This window comes from Ursus maritimus, unplaced genomic scaffold (assembly GCF_017311325.1).
Source record: "Ursus maritimus isolate PB19 unplaced genomic scaffold, ASM1731132v1 scaffold_34, whole genome shotgun sequence".
Classification (NCBI taxonomy): Eukaryota; Metazoa; Chordata; class Mammalia; order Carnivora; family Ursidae; genus Ursus; species Ursus maritimus.
In genome coordinates, this window is record NW_024426008.1 from 17353668 (window position 1) to 17373428 (window position 19761).

At 42.1% G+C, this 19761-nt stretch overlaps 1 protein-coding gene, 1 long non-coding RNA gene and 1 pseudogene across 2 annotated transcripts in view; 1 reads left to right on the forward strand and 2 right to left on the reverse strand.

Annotated features, from left to right (window-relative positions):
• The window catches only part of SMC5 (structural maintenance of chromosomes 5), an 88477-nt gene extending 80687 nt beyond the window's left edge, over positions 1-7790 (reverse strand). Inside the window, 2 exon segments of the mRNA XM_040620252.1 lie at positions 2963-3104; positions 7474-7790. Of these exon segments, the coding sequence (XP_040476186.1) occupies positions 2963-3104; positions 7474-7673 (342 nt within the window). The 5' untranslated portion in view covers positions 7674-7790.
• On the reverse strand, positions 304-2108 carry LOC103663251 (annotated as a pseudogene).
• A 35-nt stretch (positions 7791-7825) lies between the features above and the next one.
• On the forward strand, positions 7826-8985 carry LOC121100122. Its single transcript, XR_005831847.1, has 2 exons — positions 7826-7901; positions 8174-8985. It is a non-coding gene; the product is annotated as an uncharacterized LOC121100122 (long non-coding RNA).
• Positions 8986-19761: the final 10776 nt, after the last annotated feature.

A 19761-nucleotide genomic window follows, 5' to 3' on the forward strand; every position in this document is an offset into this window, starting at 1 on the left:
CCAGTTCTCCTTTAAAATGTGATATGTAGGGACACCTGGGTGGCTCAGTTGGTTAAGCATCTGCCTTCAGCTTAGGTCATGATCCCAGGATCCTGGGATCGAGTCCTGCATCGGGCTTCTTGCTAAGCAGGGAGCCTGCTTCTCCCCCTGCCTATGCTCTCTCACACTCTCCCTCTCTCTCACAAATAAAATCTTTAAAAATTTAAAAACATAAAATGATATAAAAAATAAAAATAAAACATGATATGTTAATTTTTTTTCTAATGATCAATCTCATTCCTGGAATAAATTCTATCTGGTCATGATGTATTATGCATTTTATGTATTAGATTCAACAGACTAAAGTTTCTTTTTCTTGAGATTTTTGCTCCTATATTCATGAGTGAGACTATCTTTAAATTTTCTATCCTTGATGGACTCTGGTACCGTCATATTCTGATACAGTCATATTCTCTGTGTAAAACAGGAAATGACTGCTGTTAGAACTAATAGCTAATGGTCTTCGGTGTTCTAAAAATTAACAGCTGACTTTTTTCTACTAAGAGTCAGTTCTGATCATTTATATAGTTGGAGAAACCTATACATTCACAACTTCAAGAATTTAAGCTTTACTAGCATAAAGGTGTTCGTAATGTTTTTTGTTTTGGGAGGAGATAAACCAATTTTATTGTCTATCACTATGCTATACAAAAATCCAGGAACAAAAGATTCGTAGAGAAGAAATAAATGGATAGTAAATTAGAAGACAATGGAAATTAAAATTTGAAATATTTTTCATGATATTAGGATAAAAACCATTTCAAAATACGTGTATGCCTAGCTTCCGGGTAGGCTGTTCCCTGACCAAAGCCTGCCATTCAATTCAGGTGTTCGAGGTCCTGCCAGCTCTACCGGCTCCTGACAAAACGTCTGTGATCTTCGAGAAAAGCACTGTGCTCCTGGTGCTCCAGCGCTGTGCTGAGCTCTACCCACTCACCCGCTAGGAAATCCGCCAGGTGATCATATAAGGCCCAGTCCAGTGGGTCAGTGCTGAGTGTAATTCAGATCTTTCCACTCAGACTCAGCAATGGACTGAAAGTGTCTCTCTCGACGTTCTCTTCTTGCCCAGCCTCATCTTCTGGATAGTTACGGTCCAGCACCAGAGGCTTCTTGCCCCCAGTATTTACAACTTCGACCACGAAATTGGGAGTGGATGTCCATTCAAGCTATTCTTCAACCTTCTGCCCTTGGGAGTGCTCCTTCTCCCCATCAGATGTTGGCAGGATACTATTGTTAAATGTTGAAAGGGGCAGTGATCTTTTCTCCTGCAACTTTCTGCACTAACTTGGCTTCTGTCCCATATACTTCTAGCTTCCAACTTCCAGACATCCTGGGGAGGGATTTATGCCTCCATATCACCTTTTCACCCTCAATTTCATCAGTCAGCCATTCAACAAAAGCTCTGTGCTCCTGGGTGTGCAGTGCGCTGCAGCCAAGGGGCCTATGGGAGCGTGGGAGACTGGGCAGCACAGACCTGAGCGATACGGAGCTTTGGGCTGCATGCATGGCCTGGGGCAAGGACTGCAGCAGCGGCTGAGCGGGGTGGGCTGAGACAGCAGGGCCGGTGCGGCACTCGGTGGCTGAGTGGCCCCGGAGCCCAGCACACAAGGCGCTCGGCATGGCAGAAGCAGCTTCGCAGCAGCTGACACAGGCAGGCCCTATAATATTCTCTCGCAGTCATGTAATGACCTGGTGGATGGCATCCCGGCAGCGCATGAGAACTCCAGTTCTCCAGCAAGGCCACGGTAGGACTGCATTTGCTCATTCCCTCTGATGGAAGGTGTGGTGTTTTAACCGGCTTTGTCCAATGAAAATGTGAGTCAAACAAATACTTATGACTTTTTGGAAGAAATTGTAACAGCCAGTCCCTTTCCTGAGGTGGCAATCATGGGACTACGTATTGAAATGAAGACTCCATCAGCCTAGGTACCCAAGTGACCACAAATGGTCTATACTGGATAAGTAGCAAGAATTAATCCTTTGTATTTTTAAACCACTTAAATTCCAGGGTTGTCTCAACCATCATATATCTTTTATTACTTTTTCTACATTCCTCTTTTCTACTTTATCTACCCCCCACAACCTTCTTCTCTAGAAATTACTGACTTCTGGCAGAGGGAAGAGGGGGACAAAACAGATGAAGGAGATTAAGAGGTACAACCTTCCAGTTATAAAATAGGATACAGGGATGTAATGTACAGTTTAGGGAACAGAGTCAATAATACTGGAGCAACTCTGTATAATGATAGATGGCAACGAGACTTATTGTGGTGACCACTTCATAATGTATATAAATATTGACTATATTGTACACCTGAAGCTAATAATATACATCAATTATTCTTCAATAGAAAATAGTAGTAGTTCTCTGGAAGATTTTCTTTTTTTCTCCACTATATTCAGAGTTAACAATCAGGTAAGTAAGTAACCCTATGTCCCACTCTGCAGTGTTATTTTTCCTACTAAACACAGTGCTTGACTTCTAGTTTTATCTTCTAGCCTTCCCCTACCTTCAGGAGCCCCAATTCAGAGCAATCAAATGTCTTTAGGGTACAAAGTCAGCAAATGCCCCTGGGGAAACAACTCCAGAGCTTGCTTAACTCTTCAGATCCACACAATTTTGTTTCTGCCCGTGGTAAATGTACCTCACCTTTCCACAAGCCCAATGACACATTTAAGACATTTTATACTATTCCTAAGAATTTAAAGTGTTACATACTTGGAGAACTCTCTAGGTGCATAGCCCAAAATACTTCTAGAAATGGCAATCTCCTCCTGGCAGTTCTACACACCAACTTCCTTCCTTACGTTCAAGCTCTACATCTTTGTCACACCCAAGGAAGTGAGATAGAGAAAGTGATTTGTTACTAAAAGCAAGTCACAACTCTGAATTTCTTTTTTTTAAGTACTTAAGTTAACTCACCTTATCCGCCCGTCCCATAAAAGCAGGTTTGCCTGCTAATCCAAGACAAATGGCACAGACGATGCTAGACTTTCCTGTTCCATTAGCTCCAATAATCATATTCAGATGAGGTCCAGGAGATACTTCACAGATATCATACGTTCTGAATTATAAAGAGGTGAAATTACTAAGACATAAGAATATTTTCTTTACAAAAACATTTATTCTTGCTTACATTATCTACAGGTTTCCGTGAGTTCCTTTAAAAGCCAGACCTTACATTTTAATTTATTTATACATTGTTAATAAACTAGAGAGAAAATAAAAACTTAATGGAAGAAATGAGAAAATAATGCATATCTGAAATAAGAATATGAGTGGGAAAATAAGATTTCATCAGCCCTTTTCAAATAAAGTGTTGAATAAAGCAAATTTGATATGATTTATCCTTTTAATAATTAAAATACATGAGAAAATTTATCAAAGCCACTGTACATATAATTTTTAAAATTTTATGTAAGACAAGCCATGGTTCATCTGAAATCTGTGAATTTTACATTTATATTTCTCTTGAATTAAAATGCTTAAAAGCAACTTCTCACATTTTACTAATTGAAACAATCCAAATTTCTATTCTAAAACTGAAGATATCTATCAATTCAATGGTTTCATTATTTTTTTTTAAATCCATTTCTTTTAATTTGTTGCCAGAGATTCCCCAAAAGATCCATTGTTGGTCCGTGTTCAAATAAATGTTATTCCTATGGGAAGAAACAAGAATGCATCATCACCAAGCACTTTCATAACATTCCCTCAGCCCAGAAAGCTGCCTGCTGCCCAGCAGTTTTCATTAACTATCTGCGACAGTAGCACCTAATCCTTATTAGTCACCAAGGACAACTGCGGCAAAATGTGAAACAAAGGGACTCAGATAATCTTCTACTCTGACTCTGAATACCCCAAATTAGGACCCATAAGTAATATCCTGTTCCCACATGGTTTGAGTTAGCTGCCAACTACTTGCCCAAGAATAAAAACTTACCCTGCTACTAACCTGCTAGGTATGTAAATAAGTCAACCAAGCACACTTGCACTTCAGCACTCAAAGAAAAATCATCTGAAATGCCACGTGGTAACAAAAGTAAATACAGGAAGTAAACAAGTATTTTCTGACAGGTTTCAACCCTACATCTCCACACAGCATCTACCTACTTTATCTTTTCAAATGCTTTGCTCTGTTCCAAGCTGGATCATAAAGAAACCCTTCATATGATGGTTAAAATGAAACTAATTTGGGAACTTCAGGCATCTGGAAAATGACCAGCCTTAGAACTTAATTCCAAAACACGAAGCCCCATTCTTTCAACTTTTCAATTTCCTGCTGTAAAATCTCTGTGCCACTCTTTTACTAAAACAGTGATGTAACTGATGTTTAAGATAAAAAAACAAGAGGAAAAAGAAGAAGTCCTGGCCTATAACATACACATAGATATTATCAACCGAAAGTTGTCAAAAACAAAACAAAAACCTACACAAACAAAACAACAAAACAAAGCCTCCCCATCAAAAAAAAAAAAAAAAAAATTAGTTGGTCTGACTCTGTATTTATTGGTAATTCCCTTTCTTCGATTTTCCTTTTCTCTGAGCTCCTCCTGAAAAGAGCTGTTGTCAAACGCCCGCCCTCTTCTCCACCTATGTACTTTGCCTGGTATTTCCTATATTCTCCATGACTTCTGGTAGGATCTACATGCTGAAAGTCAGCCCCTGTGACCTACAGATGCAGCTACCACTTCCAGAACTCTGTTTGGATGTTGTGTAACAGTCGCCTCAAACTTCCCACATTCAAAACTAAACCCGCTAGCTTTCTAATCCAAAACTACTCTTGTGGTCTCTTAGTGAATGGTATTATCATTCGTCCCACTGCCCAAATGAGAAACCTAAGCATTAGTTCTGCATCATCTTTGATTCTACCATCTTCTTCCCCTCTGGCTCCCATCATCCAATCAGTTACCACGTCATGTTGGCAGACATGCAATTCTGAGATCACTCGTTAAGAAAAATAAGAAAATATAGGACTCTTTGGAATTTACCTCTTGCATCATCTTTTTCTACTTTCTACCTCCTTCCACTGTTCTCTAATCAGACCTCCAAATTCTACCTATCGTGAACTTCTTTCAGTTTCTCGACTATCTTTATGTTATTCTGCAAGCCTTTGCACATGCTATCCCATCAGCCTAAAAATCTCCCTCCATTCCCGATCCTACTGGACTTGGTTCACTCCTAGGAATTCTTCCAATAACTACTCTTTCAGGCCACTTTGGTTCTCTAAGCACATCCCTCCTCCCTTGTTCTTAAAACTCAGCGTCCTCTCATCATGAAAATAAACAGGGTAGTTCCACACTTTGCAGCCACCTCTTCCTTCTCCTAGTCACATACAAGCTTTATTTCCTCACATTCATTCATTCTTCTAGGACTTGCAAAATGTTGTGCTTACCCTGCTTTAAAGGGTAAAAGAATTCCTAATTGCAGAATGCAGTGGTCTCTTTGCAGTCCTGTTATCCAACTCCAGTGTAGCAGATAGTATTTTTGAAACACTTTTCCCCCCAGGCTTCTTAGAGACTATTCTCCCACGGTTCTCCTCTTACCTCCCTGAACAGTTCCTTCTCTGTCCCAGCTCCTCTTCTGCTCACCCTTACATGTTGGCATTCCTCCAGGACTCCATAGTTGGCCTTCTATTCCTATTTATATTTCCTTTTGGACAAGCTCAACCATTTCTGCAACTTCAAGAATCACCTATATGCATGACTTCCAAGTCTCTCACCTGTTTACATTTTCTGCACCCTTAAAACGACTGCTTAGGGAAGATCTTTTTTAGACATGCCACAGGAAACTTCAAATTGTGGGATCCAAAAAGCATTTATTATTACTCTCCCCAAACTGCTCCCTCTTCTGAAAAGGATCACATCTGACCAAGAGCCAAAAAAGAACTTGAGAAAAATACTGCATAACTCTTACGCTCAGGCCTCTTAATCTGTAGCCAGATCCTGTCAAATCTCTTCTGTCCACTACTTCCCACTGTTCCTCCTAGGTTCAAACTCTCATCATCTCTCATTGTTGTAAAAGTCTTCTTGCCTTCAATCCTGTAGCCCTTTCTAAATCATCCCTCACACAACTTCCAGTGTGAAATGGAAATCACATGTCATTCCCTGCTTAAAATGCATCCTGGTCGCTGAGAGGATGAAGTTGGAATTCCTCAGCATAGAAAACACAGATCCTCAATAGCTGCCTACCCCTCCAGTATCATCTCTGTCCAAGTCACTCACATCCTACGCTCTACTCATACTCAAATACTAGACACTTCCTAAATACAACAAACTGTTTCAGGCAGTTCCTCCTGGCTACAGTGCTCTTCCCTTCTTTTAAGACTTTAGTAAACCTCTTGTACAAAGCCCTTTCTCACAGTTATGGATGAAATTAACCACTTCATCCTTTGTGCCCCCAAGGCATCCTGATACATACATACATACACGTGTGTGTGTATAAGATTATGGTAGGTAACTCATTTGATTTTATTTATCTTTCCTGATGGATTCAAATAGCAATTCAGCTACTTATTAGCAGTATAAACATGGGTACATTAACCTTTGTGAGCTCATCTCATCAATGGAGATGAAGAGCTGTTTTAAGGAAAGAATGAGAGTATTGTGTAAATAAAGCATCTACTTCTATACCTGGCACATGATAGATAACCTGGGCCGGGGGCCGGGGATACCGGGTGGAGGGGGGCGGGGAGGACAACGTAGGTATTCTTACCACAATTCTGTTATCCTAAGCGACCATATGCAAGCTTAAAAAAAAAAAAAAAAAAACCCTGACCAAAAAAAAAAAAAAAAACCAACCTGTAAACTGGTAGAGATAAACAGTATTTGTGTTAAAACATATTTACTAAATTCTAAAACGATTATTATGATTATTAGTCATCTGTAGAGACAGAAAAGGAAGCAGGGGGAAAAGCTGGATTTGGAGGTGTCAAGGGTCTGCTGGGAAGCCCAACAATTGAGAGGAAGGCTTAATTTTCTTGTACCCTTCCACCTCCATCCGGGACAACCTTCACCATTTTGTCCACCTAGCAACTGCTTACTCTTAACGAATCTACCACAGCATCTTTGCTACTCTAACTGTTGCTTCCTCTGAGTTCCCAGCGCCTGCACTTTTGTGAATTAGAGATCAGGTCCTCCCTCTGGAGGCCGCGACTCCCAGGCGGCAGAGATCCATTCCCTACCACGTCCACTGGCCGCCGGATGACGCCTTCAGAAAACGTTGGCTGAATGAATAAAAAACCCGCAGCACCCCAGACGCACACCTAACCACCCCAACACCGACGTCAATCCTCAGGGTAACCCCGGCTCGAAATCACTGCCAGACCCCAGCCGGGCGCACATCCACCTCCCCCCTCACCCACCAGCGCAGCCTGCGCCCCCCGCCCGCGGGCCGCTCGCCTCCCCGCCGCGGCGCGGCCTCCGGCCACTCACAAGAAGTTCTCCATCACGATGCGGACGATAGAGCCTTCCACGAAAGGCCTGGACGACTGCAGCGGCAGTGGCGGCGGCGCCGCCGCCGGCGGGGCCGAGCTCTTTCTCTTGCTCGGGACCTCCGACGAGGGATCTCTCGGGAGAGCTCTCTTGGAGGCCAGAGTGCTCGGGGTCGACGTCTTCCTACTCGGAGTCGCCATCCCGGTTTCCCCTCCGCCCAGCAGGCGCTTCCGTTCCTACCGACCTGCAGCCTCGGCGCCCCTGCGCCCGGCTCCCGCGCGAACTGCCCGGCGCGCGACACCGCCCGCGAGCCCGCCCCGCGCCTGCGCAGTCCCGGCCCGGCGGCGTCAGCGGGCCGCCCCGCCCCTCAGCCCCGCGCCTAGGCGGCTGCGGGCGACGAGGACGCAGGCGGGGGCGACGGCCTTTCGGTAGGCGGCTACCCGACCTTCCTCTCTGAGCATTTGTGCATTTTTCAGAGTTGGGTTTTTTTAACTCAGAAAAAGATGTCAATTGCATTTAGTACTTTGAAAGCCCTTTCAGCGCTCCGAGGAAGCCGACCCGCGGGGGGGGGGAGGCGTTCGCTGTGGCACTTGGAGCCGCAGGCGGGCGACGTGCCTTCTCCGGACACCGCCGCAGCAGACCCAGACTCGCCTGTCTTTGGCTCTTCCTCTTCCTAATTTGCTCCCTGTTTGCCTTCAAGCAGGTCCCGGTGTCCAAAAAAGAAAGCTCTTGTAATGGCCCGATGCCCGCGTCTCCCGTAAGAAGCGTCGTGCTAAGTCCTGACTCTGCGCTCCCACTTGTGAACAGACGATACCACACAGACTCTCCACAGAAAGAAACTCTCCACCCCCCTCGCGCCTTCCTTCCCTTTTAAGACTTCCTGCTCCGAGGTTTCTAGAAAAACACGAGCTAGAATCCACGGGCTTCAGTGAGTGCGTGCTTCCACTTAAACCTGGTCACATGCATCTGATTAACCTCATTGAGTCCAAGGAGCACCGAGGCTTACGGAGCTCCTCCTTCACTCAGCTAATAATTAACGTCTAACCTGCAAAAGGCTGGGGCTGCGGCACAGAGGGACCCAGTTAAGGATGCATGCCTGAGCCCTTACTTTCTGGTGTGGGAGATAGAAAAAGAACCAGTGAAGCAACAAAGGATCAGGATAATTCCCGGCTGTGCTAGGTGCTATGAAAAAAATAAACATAACGAATGTGATGGGGGAGGCACAGAAGGCCCATCGGAAGAGGAGATGTTTGAGCTAAACCCTAAATGAGAAGGAACCATGTGCGTCCGTGAGAAAAGAGCATTCGAGGCAAGAATAAAAGCTCTGGAGTGGAAACTAGTGGGATGTCTGAGGAACAAAGGGAAGGCTGCTGTGGCTGCAGTGGAGTGATCACCATTGCACAGCAGAGCCTTGCCCATCATGGCAGAGCTGTTTATTTTTAAGCGCTGGGAAGCCATGGGATGGTTTTAAGCAGGAGAGAGACATGATCTGATTAAAGTTTTTAAATAATCACTCTGTTTGCTGTTTGGAGAGGGTCAGGCATGGAAGTGGGGGGGCCGTTTAGAAAACGGGTGCCGTAGAACCCGGATTCCTGACTCCTGGACCAATGCTCCTTTCCCAGGTGCCCGCCTCTTCCTCTCACACAAGTGGAATCAGTGCTCTCTAAAGGTTATTATCAAAGAAAATAGAATGAGAAAAAAAAGCATATGAACTCGCCATGGTTAAATGCAAATTACAGAAGAACAATTTTAGAACTGTTCAAATAGTCAGTGCTTAGGAGGGTGCTATACTGTCATTCCCTACAATGCTGCAACAAATATTTTGAAAAGTAATTTGTTACCACGCTTCAAGAACCTTAGAAGAGTCAAAGTCTTTGAAGAAATGATTACATTTGGGGGACTCTATCCTAATGGAAAAATAACATAGGCAGAGTAATGGTAGTTGAGGGCAGGAACCCATTTTTGTACCATTATTAGTTCTTTGGTGAATTAATCAAATTGTGCTTATAAACTTGAAAGTTGAGAATGAGTCCCTGAACTTGTGATGACCCCCACAAATGCACACAAGCTAAGAGTTCTTTTCTAAACAGCCAGCCAGTCATACTCCACCACCACTTTTTATTTTATTTTGGGTTTTTTTATTATATTCAGCCAACATATAATACATCATTAGTTTTCGACATAGTGTTCGACGATTCATTAGTTGCATATAACACCCAGTGCTCATCACTGCATGCGCCCTCTTAATACCCTTCACCTGGTTACCCCAACCCCTCACTTCCTCCCTTCTCTAAACCTCGGTTTGGTTCCTGGAGTCCAGAGTCTTTCATGGTTTTTCTCCCTCTCTGATTTCTTCCCATTCAGTTTTCCCTTCCTTCCCATGGTCCTCCACACTATTCCTTACATTCCATATATGAGTGAAACCATATGATAATTGTCTTTCTCTGCTTGACTTATTTCACTTAGCATAATCCCCTCCAGTTCCATCCATGTTGATGCAAATGGTGGGTATTCATCCTTTCTGATGGCTGAGTAATATTCCATTGTATATATGAACCACATCTTTATCCATTCATTTGTTTTTTTTTTTTAAGATTTTATTTATTTATTTGACAGAGATAGAGACAGCCAGCGAGAGGGAACACAAGCAGAGGGAGTGGGAGAGGAAGAAGCAGGCTCCTAGCAGAGGAGCCTGATGTGGGGCTTGATCCCATAACGCTGGGATCACGCCCTGAGCTGAAGGCAGACGCTTAACTGCTGTGCCACCCAGGCGCCCCTATCCATCCATTTGTTGAAGGGCATCTCGGCTCCTACCATACTTTGGCTATTGTGGACATTGCTGCTATGAACATTGGGGCGTGTGCCCCTTCTTTTCACTACATCTGTATCTTTGGGGTAAATACCTAGTAGTGCAGTTGCTGGGTCGTAGGGTAGCTCTATTTTCAACTTTCTGAGGAACCTCCATACTGTCTTCCAGACTGGCTGCACCAGCTTGCATTCCCACCAACAGTGTAAGAGGGTTCCCCTTGCTCCACATCCTTGCCAACATCTGTTGTTTCCTGTCTTTTTAATTTTTGTCATTCTAACTGGTGCCACCACCTTTTAAAAAGGAAAATACTATTGCTTTTGTTTCTAATTACACAACCAATACATGTTAAGTATAGAAACTTTGGGAACACACAGAAAAACATACACAAAGGGAAAAGTTACTCTTAATTTCTATACCGAGACTAATCACTGTTAGGGTTTGGGTGTATGTTTTATCTTTTTTCCTTGTGTATGTATGACACGCTCTTTTGTTGCCCACCCCCCAAAAAAACCAGGATGATGCTGCACAAATCATTTTAGTGTGTGTGTGTGTGTGTGTGTATATATATATATATAATTATTTAACCCCTTTTCTCACATAATATGAATGTATTTCCATGCCATTAAATATTTTTCTGCGACATAGTTTTAAGTAACCATATAGTATTCCATCAAGCAGATATAGTGTAATTGATTTAACTATTTCCTTTTTGTTGGACTCCTTGTGACTGGACGTTAGCATGAGCCACGGGTGTTCTGGCTGACTGCACTACCCAGAGCGTATACCAGTGCGTCCTATCATTCTTTAATAGTTTCATGCACCCAGAAAAGTATACACCTGTATCTTGCCACACCTGGTTTCTTTAATTCCACTAGGGAAAACTGTCTCGAAAGGGGTGGGGGTAGAGAGGCAGAGGGAGGTGGTCTCTGGAAATAGAATATCAATTAATGGGAACTTGATGCTAATGAATGAATGAGCCAGCAATAGCTAAATCTACACTTCCAGGGTTTGAAGTCCACTCATCAGCTGAGGTCATCATGCCATTTTTGCTAGCTAATCGGTGTTGCCAAGCAACTGTATTTAACCTTCTACTCACCAAGGAGTAAGTCACCAGGGGCTATTTTGAGTGATGGCCTTTCAAAGCTCCAGAAACCTTAAAACTGCTACAAACAAAAAAACTGGCAGAAAGGGGCAGGATCAAGGATTGTAAATATATTTCACCTCCCCCTTAGAGTGCTATCTACTGTGTTGTTGTTCTTGGCTTTACCCCACTAGCCCTTGATAATGGTGCTAGAATAGCAAAAAGGTGGGACGAGATACACAGACGGGGACCCTGCGGAGGCCATGGATGACTAAGGTGGTTCACTCTTCCAGTTCTGATAAGAACCCTTACAGGAAAACAGGGATGATCTCCTCTGGTTTGTACACCAAGAGGAAATAGTACTTTTCCTTTTGAAAATTCCATTAAGTGGAAGAGTGAGCCCTTGTGGCTTGGAGAAGAGGGAAAATTCAGAAGCTGAAACTGAAGTCCTTGGCACCCAGAAAAAAACCCTTTTCCCCGGTGCCCCTCACCCACACTTTCTAATTAAACTTGTTAAAGAACAGCTGGGAGGGGGGCACCTGGGTGGCTCTTGGGTTCAGCTGAGGTATTGATCTCAGGGTTGTGAGATCAAGCCCCGTGTCTGGCTTTGCTCTCAGCAGGATCCTGCTTAAGATTCTCTCCCTTTCCCTCGCCCCTTTCCCCCCACTCGCACGCATGCTTAAGATTCTCTCCCTTTCCCTCGCCCCTTTCCCCCCACTCTCACGCATGTGCTCTCTCTTTAAAATAAATAAATAAAATCTTAAAAAAAAAAAAAAAAAAGAACAGTTGGGGAAGATGTAGGGAGGGGTGAGGGGTTCTGAGGAGAATGAACAGCCTTCCCGCAGGGGAACTAACACCCGTTGAGCAAGCTTCTGCTAGAAATAAGGATACCTTATCTCTAAAGTTTTTACTTTAAAAAAAATTTGTTTCTAACATCATTTTTATTTAAAAAAAAAAGATTTTATTTATTCATTTGAGAGAGACAGTGTGAGAGAGCATGAGCAGGGGGAGAGGCAGAGGGAAAGGGAGAAGCAGACTCCCCGCTGAGCAGGGAGCCTGACTCAGGACTCAATCCCAGGACACTGGGATCGTGACCTGAGCCAAAGGCAGACACTTAACCAGCTGAGCCACCCAGGAACTCCCCCCCCCCAAAAAAAGCTTTAAATAATCAAAATATTTGCTTCCTCTTACCGTGATGACAGTAGTCTTGGAATTGGTTATAGTAATAGCTATAGGATTAGTAATAATAGCTGATACTAACAGCATGTACCATATACCAGCTACTGTTCTAAGTACTTTTTCATAAGTCATTTTTATTTTCTGGATCCATGTCTTAACGGATTTGCATCTTTCTCAAATTTCCATCTCTTGGTTACAAAAACCAACTGAAAGATTGAAAAAAATTATTAGGAATTAAAATCAGGTTTCAAATGTTCTTTGTAATGTGTCATGATAGAAAGTCTATAGCTAAATGTTTTGGGGATATGTTTTGGGGATATGAAATGGGAAAACAGTTATTAAATTGCTCCAGAAGGAATTCACCTTCAATGTCAGAAAGATCAGGAACAAGGTGCCACAGCGCTATGAGCAATCCTCTCTGCAAATCCTTGCAAAGTGAACCAATAGTCCTCCTTGCCCAGGCTAGGTCGGAGGTGTCCCTGGGGGAGAGCGAGTGTTTCCTCTCACACTGTGATTCTTCCCAAGAGAAAGAAAGTTGGTAATTGTCAGAGCCATGCTAAATCTGTTGAAATCAGCTACATAAAGTAGAAAATAAACTCTCCCAAGAACTCGTTGGTTTTCAGTTCTCACTTCCACTGTTTCGATTGGTAGCTGTAACATTCTTTTTATAATTGAAATTGCATTTTTTTTATTATTTTACAAATTTTGAAAACCCCAAAAAACACAAAACAGAAACCAACAACCATGCATGCATATTACTACAATCAAGAATTAAAAAGAGCACCTGGGTGGCTCAGTCAGTTAAGCTTCCGACTCATGATTTCAGCTCTAGGTCGTGATCTCATGGGTCAAGGAATTGAGCCCCGAGTCCGGCTCCATGCTTATTGGGGAGTCTGCTTGAGATTGTCTCCCTCTGCCCCAACCCCACTCACGCTTGCTCTCTTTCTCTCTAAAATGAAGGAATAAATCTTTAAAAAAGAATTAACACTGTTGTGGAGGGTCCTCAAATTTAAAAAAAGAATTACCCTACGATCCAGCAATTGCACTACTAAGTATTTACCCAAAGGATACAAAAATACTGATTCAATGGGGTATATGCACCCTGATGTTTATAGCAGCATTATCAACAATAACCAAACTATGGAAAGAGCCCAAATGTCCATTGACTGATGAATGGAATGAATGGGTAAAGAAGATGTGTTTTACACACACACACACACACACACACACACACACACTATGGAATATTACTCAGCCATAAAAAAGAATGAACTCTTGCCATTTGCAATGACATGGATGGAGCTAGAAAGCATTATACTAAGTGAAATAAGTCAGTCAGAGAAAGGCAAGTACCATATGATTTTACTCATATGTGGAATTGAGGAAACAAAATAATTGAACATATGCGGGGGGAGAGAAAAGAGTGAAACAAGCCATGAGAGACTCTTAAAGATAGAGAACAAACTGAGGGTTGATGGAGGGAGGTGGCTGGGGGATGGGCTAGACAGGGGATGGGCATTAAGGAGGGCACTTGTGATGAGCCATGGGTGTTGTGTGTAGTGATGAATCATTTGACTTCTACTCCTGAAACCAATATTGCACTGAATGTTAACTAACTAGAATTTAAATAAAAATTTGAAAAGAAAAACAGAACAAGCAATATCATAAAACAATAACTAAAATGGCCACAGATATTTGAAAAAATATTCACACAAAGCACACAAAAAAAGCAAATGTAAAGTTAGCCTTTCAAATTTAGTCAAAAATTGGAAATGATAATCTTTCATCCAATGTTGGTGAAAGATTAACAAAATTGTCATTCTGGCACCAAAAGGAAAATTGCTGATGTTAGAAGAAACCAGTTCGGCCCGTTTTGGGGTATAATCTAGCAATACAGATGAAAGCACCAAAATGGTCCACGCCTCTTGAGTCAGTATTTTCCTTTTATGAATTTACCCTAAGTAAATATTCAGAGATGTGAAGACGAGATGTTCATCAGAGCGTGTTTAATTTTAACAAAATATTGGAATTAACTTAAATATCCCAAAGGCATTGATTAAAGGTATTTTCAAAACATTAAAAAAAAGGAATTAACACTCAAGAATTTGGCATAATTTTATTGTCTTTCTTTCCATTATCTACTTCTTAAAAAATTACACATGAAACACATGCATACATTCTCCTCTTAAAAATTACAACAACACAACGAATTAGGGTGCATTTGACATTTTTTCCTCAATCTTGCTGTTGTGCACCTTATTCTCCAGAGCTAACTACCCTACACACTTGTTCGGTGTGTAATATAATGCCCTTTAAGGCCATTTTTATATTTACATGCATTTTATCTACAGAAAATATGTAGTAATATTTTGAGTGTGAATGCATTACATAAATGTGTTATGTAAACACATAATACATCACCTGCATACATATAAATGTATTAACATTAAAATATACAGTAAGAATAGTTATGCAATTTTGTTTTTCATGCAAAAATGTATTTTCGAGATATATCCATGTTGACACATATAAAACTGGTTCCTTTTTAATTGCTGTAGGGTTTTTGTATGACTACACCTCACTTTATCCATTACGCTACAGATCTGACATACAGATTGCTTCCAATTTTTCATTTTTACAAACATTGCTTCAGGGAATATCCTCAAACATTTCTTTATGTAGAAGTGCTAGCATTTCTCTAGGATAGATACCAAGAATTAAAATCGCTAGACTATATACAACACTAATTACTCTCCTTCAGTTTCTTGACATTGTTACATGTGGCCAATTTCTTAATAACTGATTGTTTGAGAATTATGTCAAAACAAAATTTCTGTCTTTTGTCTGTCTCTCTCTAGTATTAAGTGTGACTCAATAGCATTTGCTGTCTCTCTCTCTCTGTCTTAGACACACAGCCCTGTCCTCTACACAGCGGTCTCTCTTTAGAACAGACCCAGGTTCTGTGGGGGCCCTGAAGCTTACCTAAGTTTTGAAGCCCCTCTGAGAAAACACAAGATTACAAATTAGGATAGTGATTATTTATTCCAGAATGAGAAGAAATCCCAACCTCAGCACTATTGACATTTTGGGTAAGATAAAATTCTTTTGGGGGGAAGAGGAGGCAGTTATCTTGTGTATTGTAGGATAGTCAATGGCATCCTTGACCTCTACCCACTAAGAGCCAGTAGCGCTTCCCCAGATTCGACAGCAAAAAATGTCTCCAGACATGGGTAAATGTCCCCTAAGGGGTAAAATCCCGCCCCGCCCTCCGCCCACCCCAGGTTGAGAAGCTCCGCTCAAATCCTACCCACACTTGGCGAGTACAGAAAAAGAAGGAAGCCTTTCCAGCTCCTCTTATGAGTCTAACCATGTCTAAATCCCCTAACTTCTTGGAAAATTAATGGCAATGAAAATTTCCTATCTATCTTACTCATGGACATATACGCAAATACATAGCCATGTTAATAAAAGCAAATATATCATGACCTAATTGGGTTTGTTATAAGAATTCAAGGTTGATTAAATACTAGCAAATCAAAGAAACTACTATGATTCTTCATATTAAGAGATTGTAGGAGAAAGATCAAAGTAGAAAAAGAAAAGCATTCAATTGTTTTCAACACGCATCCATGGTCAAAATTTCTAGGAAAATATGAGCAGAAGAAAATTCCCTTTAACCAGGAAAAGGCAACTCCAGAAGCTTTTAGCAAACTCATGTTCAATGATGGAATGTTTAGAAATAGTCTCTTAAGTTCTGGTAAAGTCAAGGACAATTCTATTACTATTTCTATTGAGCGTTATGTTGGAGACCTTCGCCTGCTAAATCAGTTAGGAAAATTGAGCAGATAGAGGAGTTAAAAAAAGAAAACCAAAACTGGCCTCATTAAGAAACCTGACCCAAGGGGTGCCTGGGTGGCTCAGTCGGTTAAGCATCTGCCTTCGGCTCAGGTCATGATCCCAGGATCCTGGAATCGAGTCCTGTGTCGGGCTCCCTGCTCAGTGGAGAGCCTGCGTCTCCCTCTCCCTCTGCTTGTGCTCTCTCTGTGTCAAATAAATAAATACAATTAAAGAAAAAAAAAAGAAAGAAAGAAATCTGACCCGACAGCAAAAGAAAATTGCCGTAGGCAGCATAATGGCTCCCCAAAGATGCCCACGTCGTCCGTAATCCTCGGGACTTGTGAATCTTTTACCTTACCCGGCAAGATGGAATTTGTAGATGTGATTAAGATAAGGATGTTGAGATGGGGTGACAATCCTGGATCATCCACGTGGACCCATATAGAGAGAGGCAGGGTCAGAGGGGACATGACAATGAAAGCAGATGTTAGAGGGAGAACACAGCTGGAAGCCGGCCGTGAGCCAAGGAATGCGGGAAGCCTTTAAAAGCGGGAGAAGGCAAGAAATGGATTTTCTGCTAGAGCTTCCAGTAGGAACACAGCCCTGCCGAAACCTTAATTTTAGCTCCATGAGACTCATTTTCAGGACTCTGACTTCCAGAACTATGAGATAATGAATGTGTTGTTTTGTGCCACAAAGAGCGTGGTAATTTGCTGCAGGAGTGGTAGGAAATGAATGTAAATATAGAGTGTGTTCTGACAAATAATAGAGAGCTTAGCAAGTTGGCTGGATACAATTCCAGAGAAATCAAACGCTTAAAGGGAATAGACAAAAGTTTGCTTTTTTAGAAGAAGCCATATGGGAGTATCCTTAAAAACACGGGGTAGGAAAGAGTTTCTTAAGACAAAAAAATAGATACAAATCATAAAGGAAATAAAAAGATTGTGCATTCGTACATATTAAAAACTAAGGCCTTTCATGAATCACATTCACAACATGAGCAGGGAGGAGAGAAGCCACATGGTAAAAAAAAAAAAAAGATATTCACACATTTAAAATAAACAGAAGCTTAGTATCTGAAATATTAAGAGAATTTCTACGAACTGTAAGAAAAAGACATACAGCTCACTAGAAAAATGGGCAAAATAAATAGGTATTTTGCACAGGGTGAAACATGAATGGTCATAGAACATATGATAAGATGCTCAGGTTAATTCATAATTAGAGAAATGCAAATTAAAACCTCAATGAAATGCAATTTCCTAATTACCAGTTCGGCAAGTATTAAAATCTGACGTTCGCGTGTTTTGGGCACTCGTCTGCACTGGTAAGGGCTGTGTGGGTTAGAACAGCCAGTTGGGAAGAAGTTTTCCCTCACTTAACAGAGCATACCTATCGTACAAATCAGCAACTCACATGTCAGTTATGCAACCTAAAGATATTCTTTCACATGGCTACCTGGACGCTTGTACAAAAATATTATAGCTGCATTGTCACAATAGCAAAAAACAAGAAAGAGCCCAAATATTCATCAGCGGTAGAATGAATTAATAAATGGAAGTATAATCATTTAATGGAATATCATACCGCAGTGAAAATGAATTAACTACAGCTAGAAATTCAACGTTGCTGAATCTCAAAAACACAATTTTGAGCAAAAAGGACAAGTTACAGATGGATATAAATACAATGATCTCCTCTGTGTAATTTTTTTGAGAGAGAGAGAGAGTGCATGCACGTGAGTCCGCACATGCGTTAGTGGGGGGAGGGGCGGGGGGAAGAGAGAGAGAGAGAGAGAATCTCAGGCAGACCCTACGCCCAATGCAGAGCTCACTCTCACATCCTGAGATCATGATCTCAGCCAAAATCAAGAGTCAGATGTTTAAGTGACCGAGCCACCCAGGCATCCTACCTCTGCATGATTTTGAAAACCAGCAAAACTAAGTACTATATTGTGAGGATGCATATATAGGGAATAGGACTATAAAAAACAAAGCAAAGGAATGCTTAACATGAATTTCAGGATAATGGTTACCTCTCTGTGCAAGGGAAGGATATGCGACGGGGCCATAGATCACAGAGTACTTCCAAGCTATTGATAACGTTCTGGGTCTCATGCTGTATCAATGGTACGAGTGAGCATCATTGTTCTGTAACATCAACGTACATGCCTTACACTCTTACAGTTAGATCGCGTTTCACATAAAAAGTTAGACATTCTAAATGAGAAAAAAAGAATCTACAATGTATCCATGTAATTCACCATATTAAAAGATTAAAGGGGAAAAATCATATTCTCTCAACATATGCAAAGAATCGTCTGATAAAGTTCAATGTCTATTTGTAATCTGTTCTTAGAAAACTATGGCACTGAAGTTTCTGAACTTGATAGATGCTACTTATCAAAAACCTGGAGCACACATGATAACAGAGAAACTTTCTATTCCTTCTCATTAAGATCAAAAGAAAGAGGTGGGGTGGGGGTGGTGGTGGCAGGGCGCCTGGGTGGCTCAGTTGATTAAGTGTCTGCCTTCGGCTCAGGTCCTGATCTCAGGGTCCTAGAATCCAGCCCTACATCTGGTGCCCTGCTCGAGTCTGCTTCTCCGTCTCCCTCTGCTCCTCCGCCCTGCTCGTGCTCTCTCTTGCTTTCTCAAATAAATAAATAAATACAATCTTTAAAAGAAAAAGATGCCAGGGCACCTGGGTGGCTCAGCTGGTTAAGCATCTGCCTTTTGCTCGGGTCATGATCTAAGGGTCCTGGGATCCAGCCCCACGTTGGGTTCCTTGCTAGGCAGGCAGTCTGCTTCTCCCTCTGCCCCTTCTCACCACCACTGCCCCCCCCNCCCCCCCCGTTCGTTCTCTCTCTTTCTCAAAGAAATAAAGATGCCGCAATCCTCACTATTAAAGATTCTAGATAATGCTTTAAGATGAGAAAATATACTGAGATTTAAGAATTCTGTGCTGTGTTTTTTTCTGCTTGCCCCACTATATCCCTTGTCCACCCCTCTTCACCCTGTTCTGTGGCCTGGGAGCTCGATTTCTACGGCCTGCATCATCTAGGCTCACTTGCCCTCTGACTTTTGATTGGGTTCACTAGGGAATTGGAGCACAGCTGCGTTTTAGAGGTGGGTGTGTTCTTCCACGTCTGGCCACAGCTCCCCATTTCCCTAAGACCACAGCTCTTCCTGGGCCTGGTAAGAGCTCCTTTGGTCCTACAGGCCTACCTGCTGGCTGCTTCCATCTGCCATGTGAAATTAATTAACTAATTAAAATAAAATAAAATGTAAATAAAGAACAAGACATACTGATCGCCTGGTATTCTCAACTCACAGCCCAATCTGAGACCAGGAATGTTTAGAGCCCCCACACAGGCTCTCAGGGT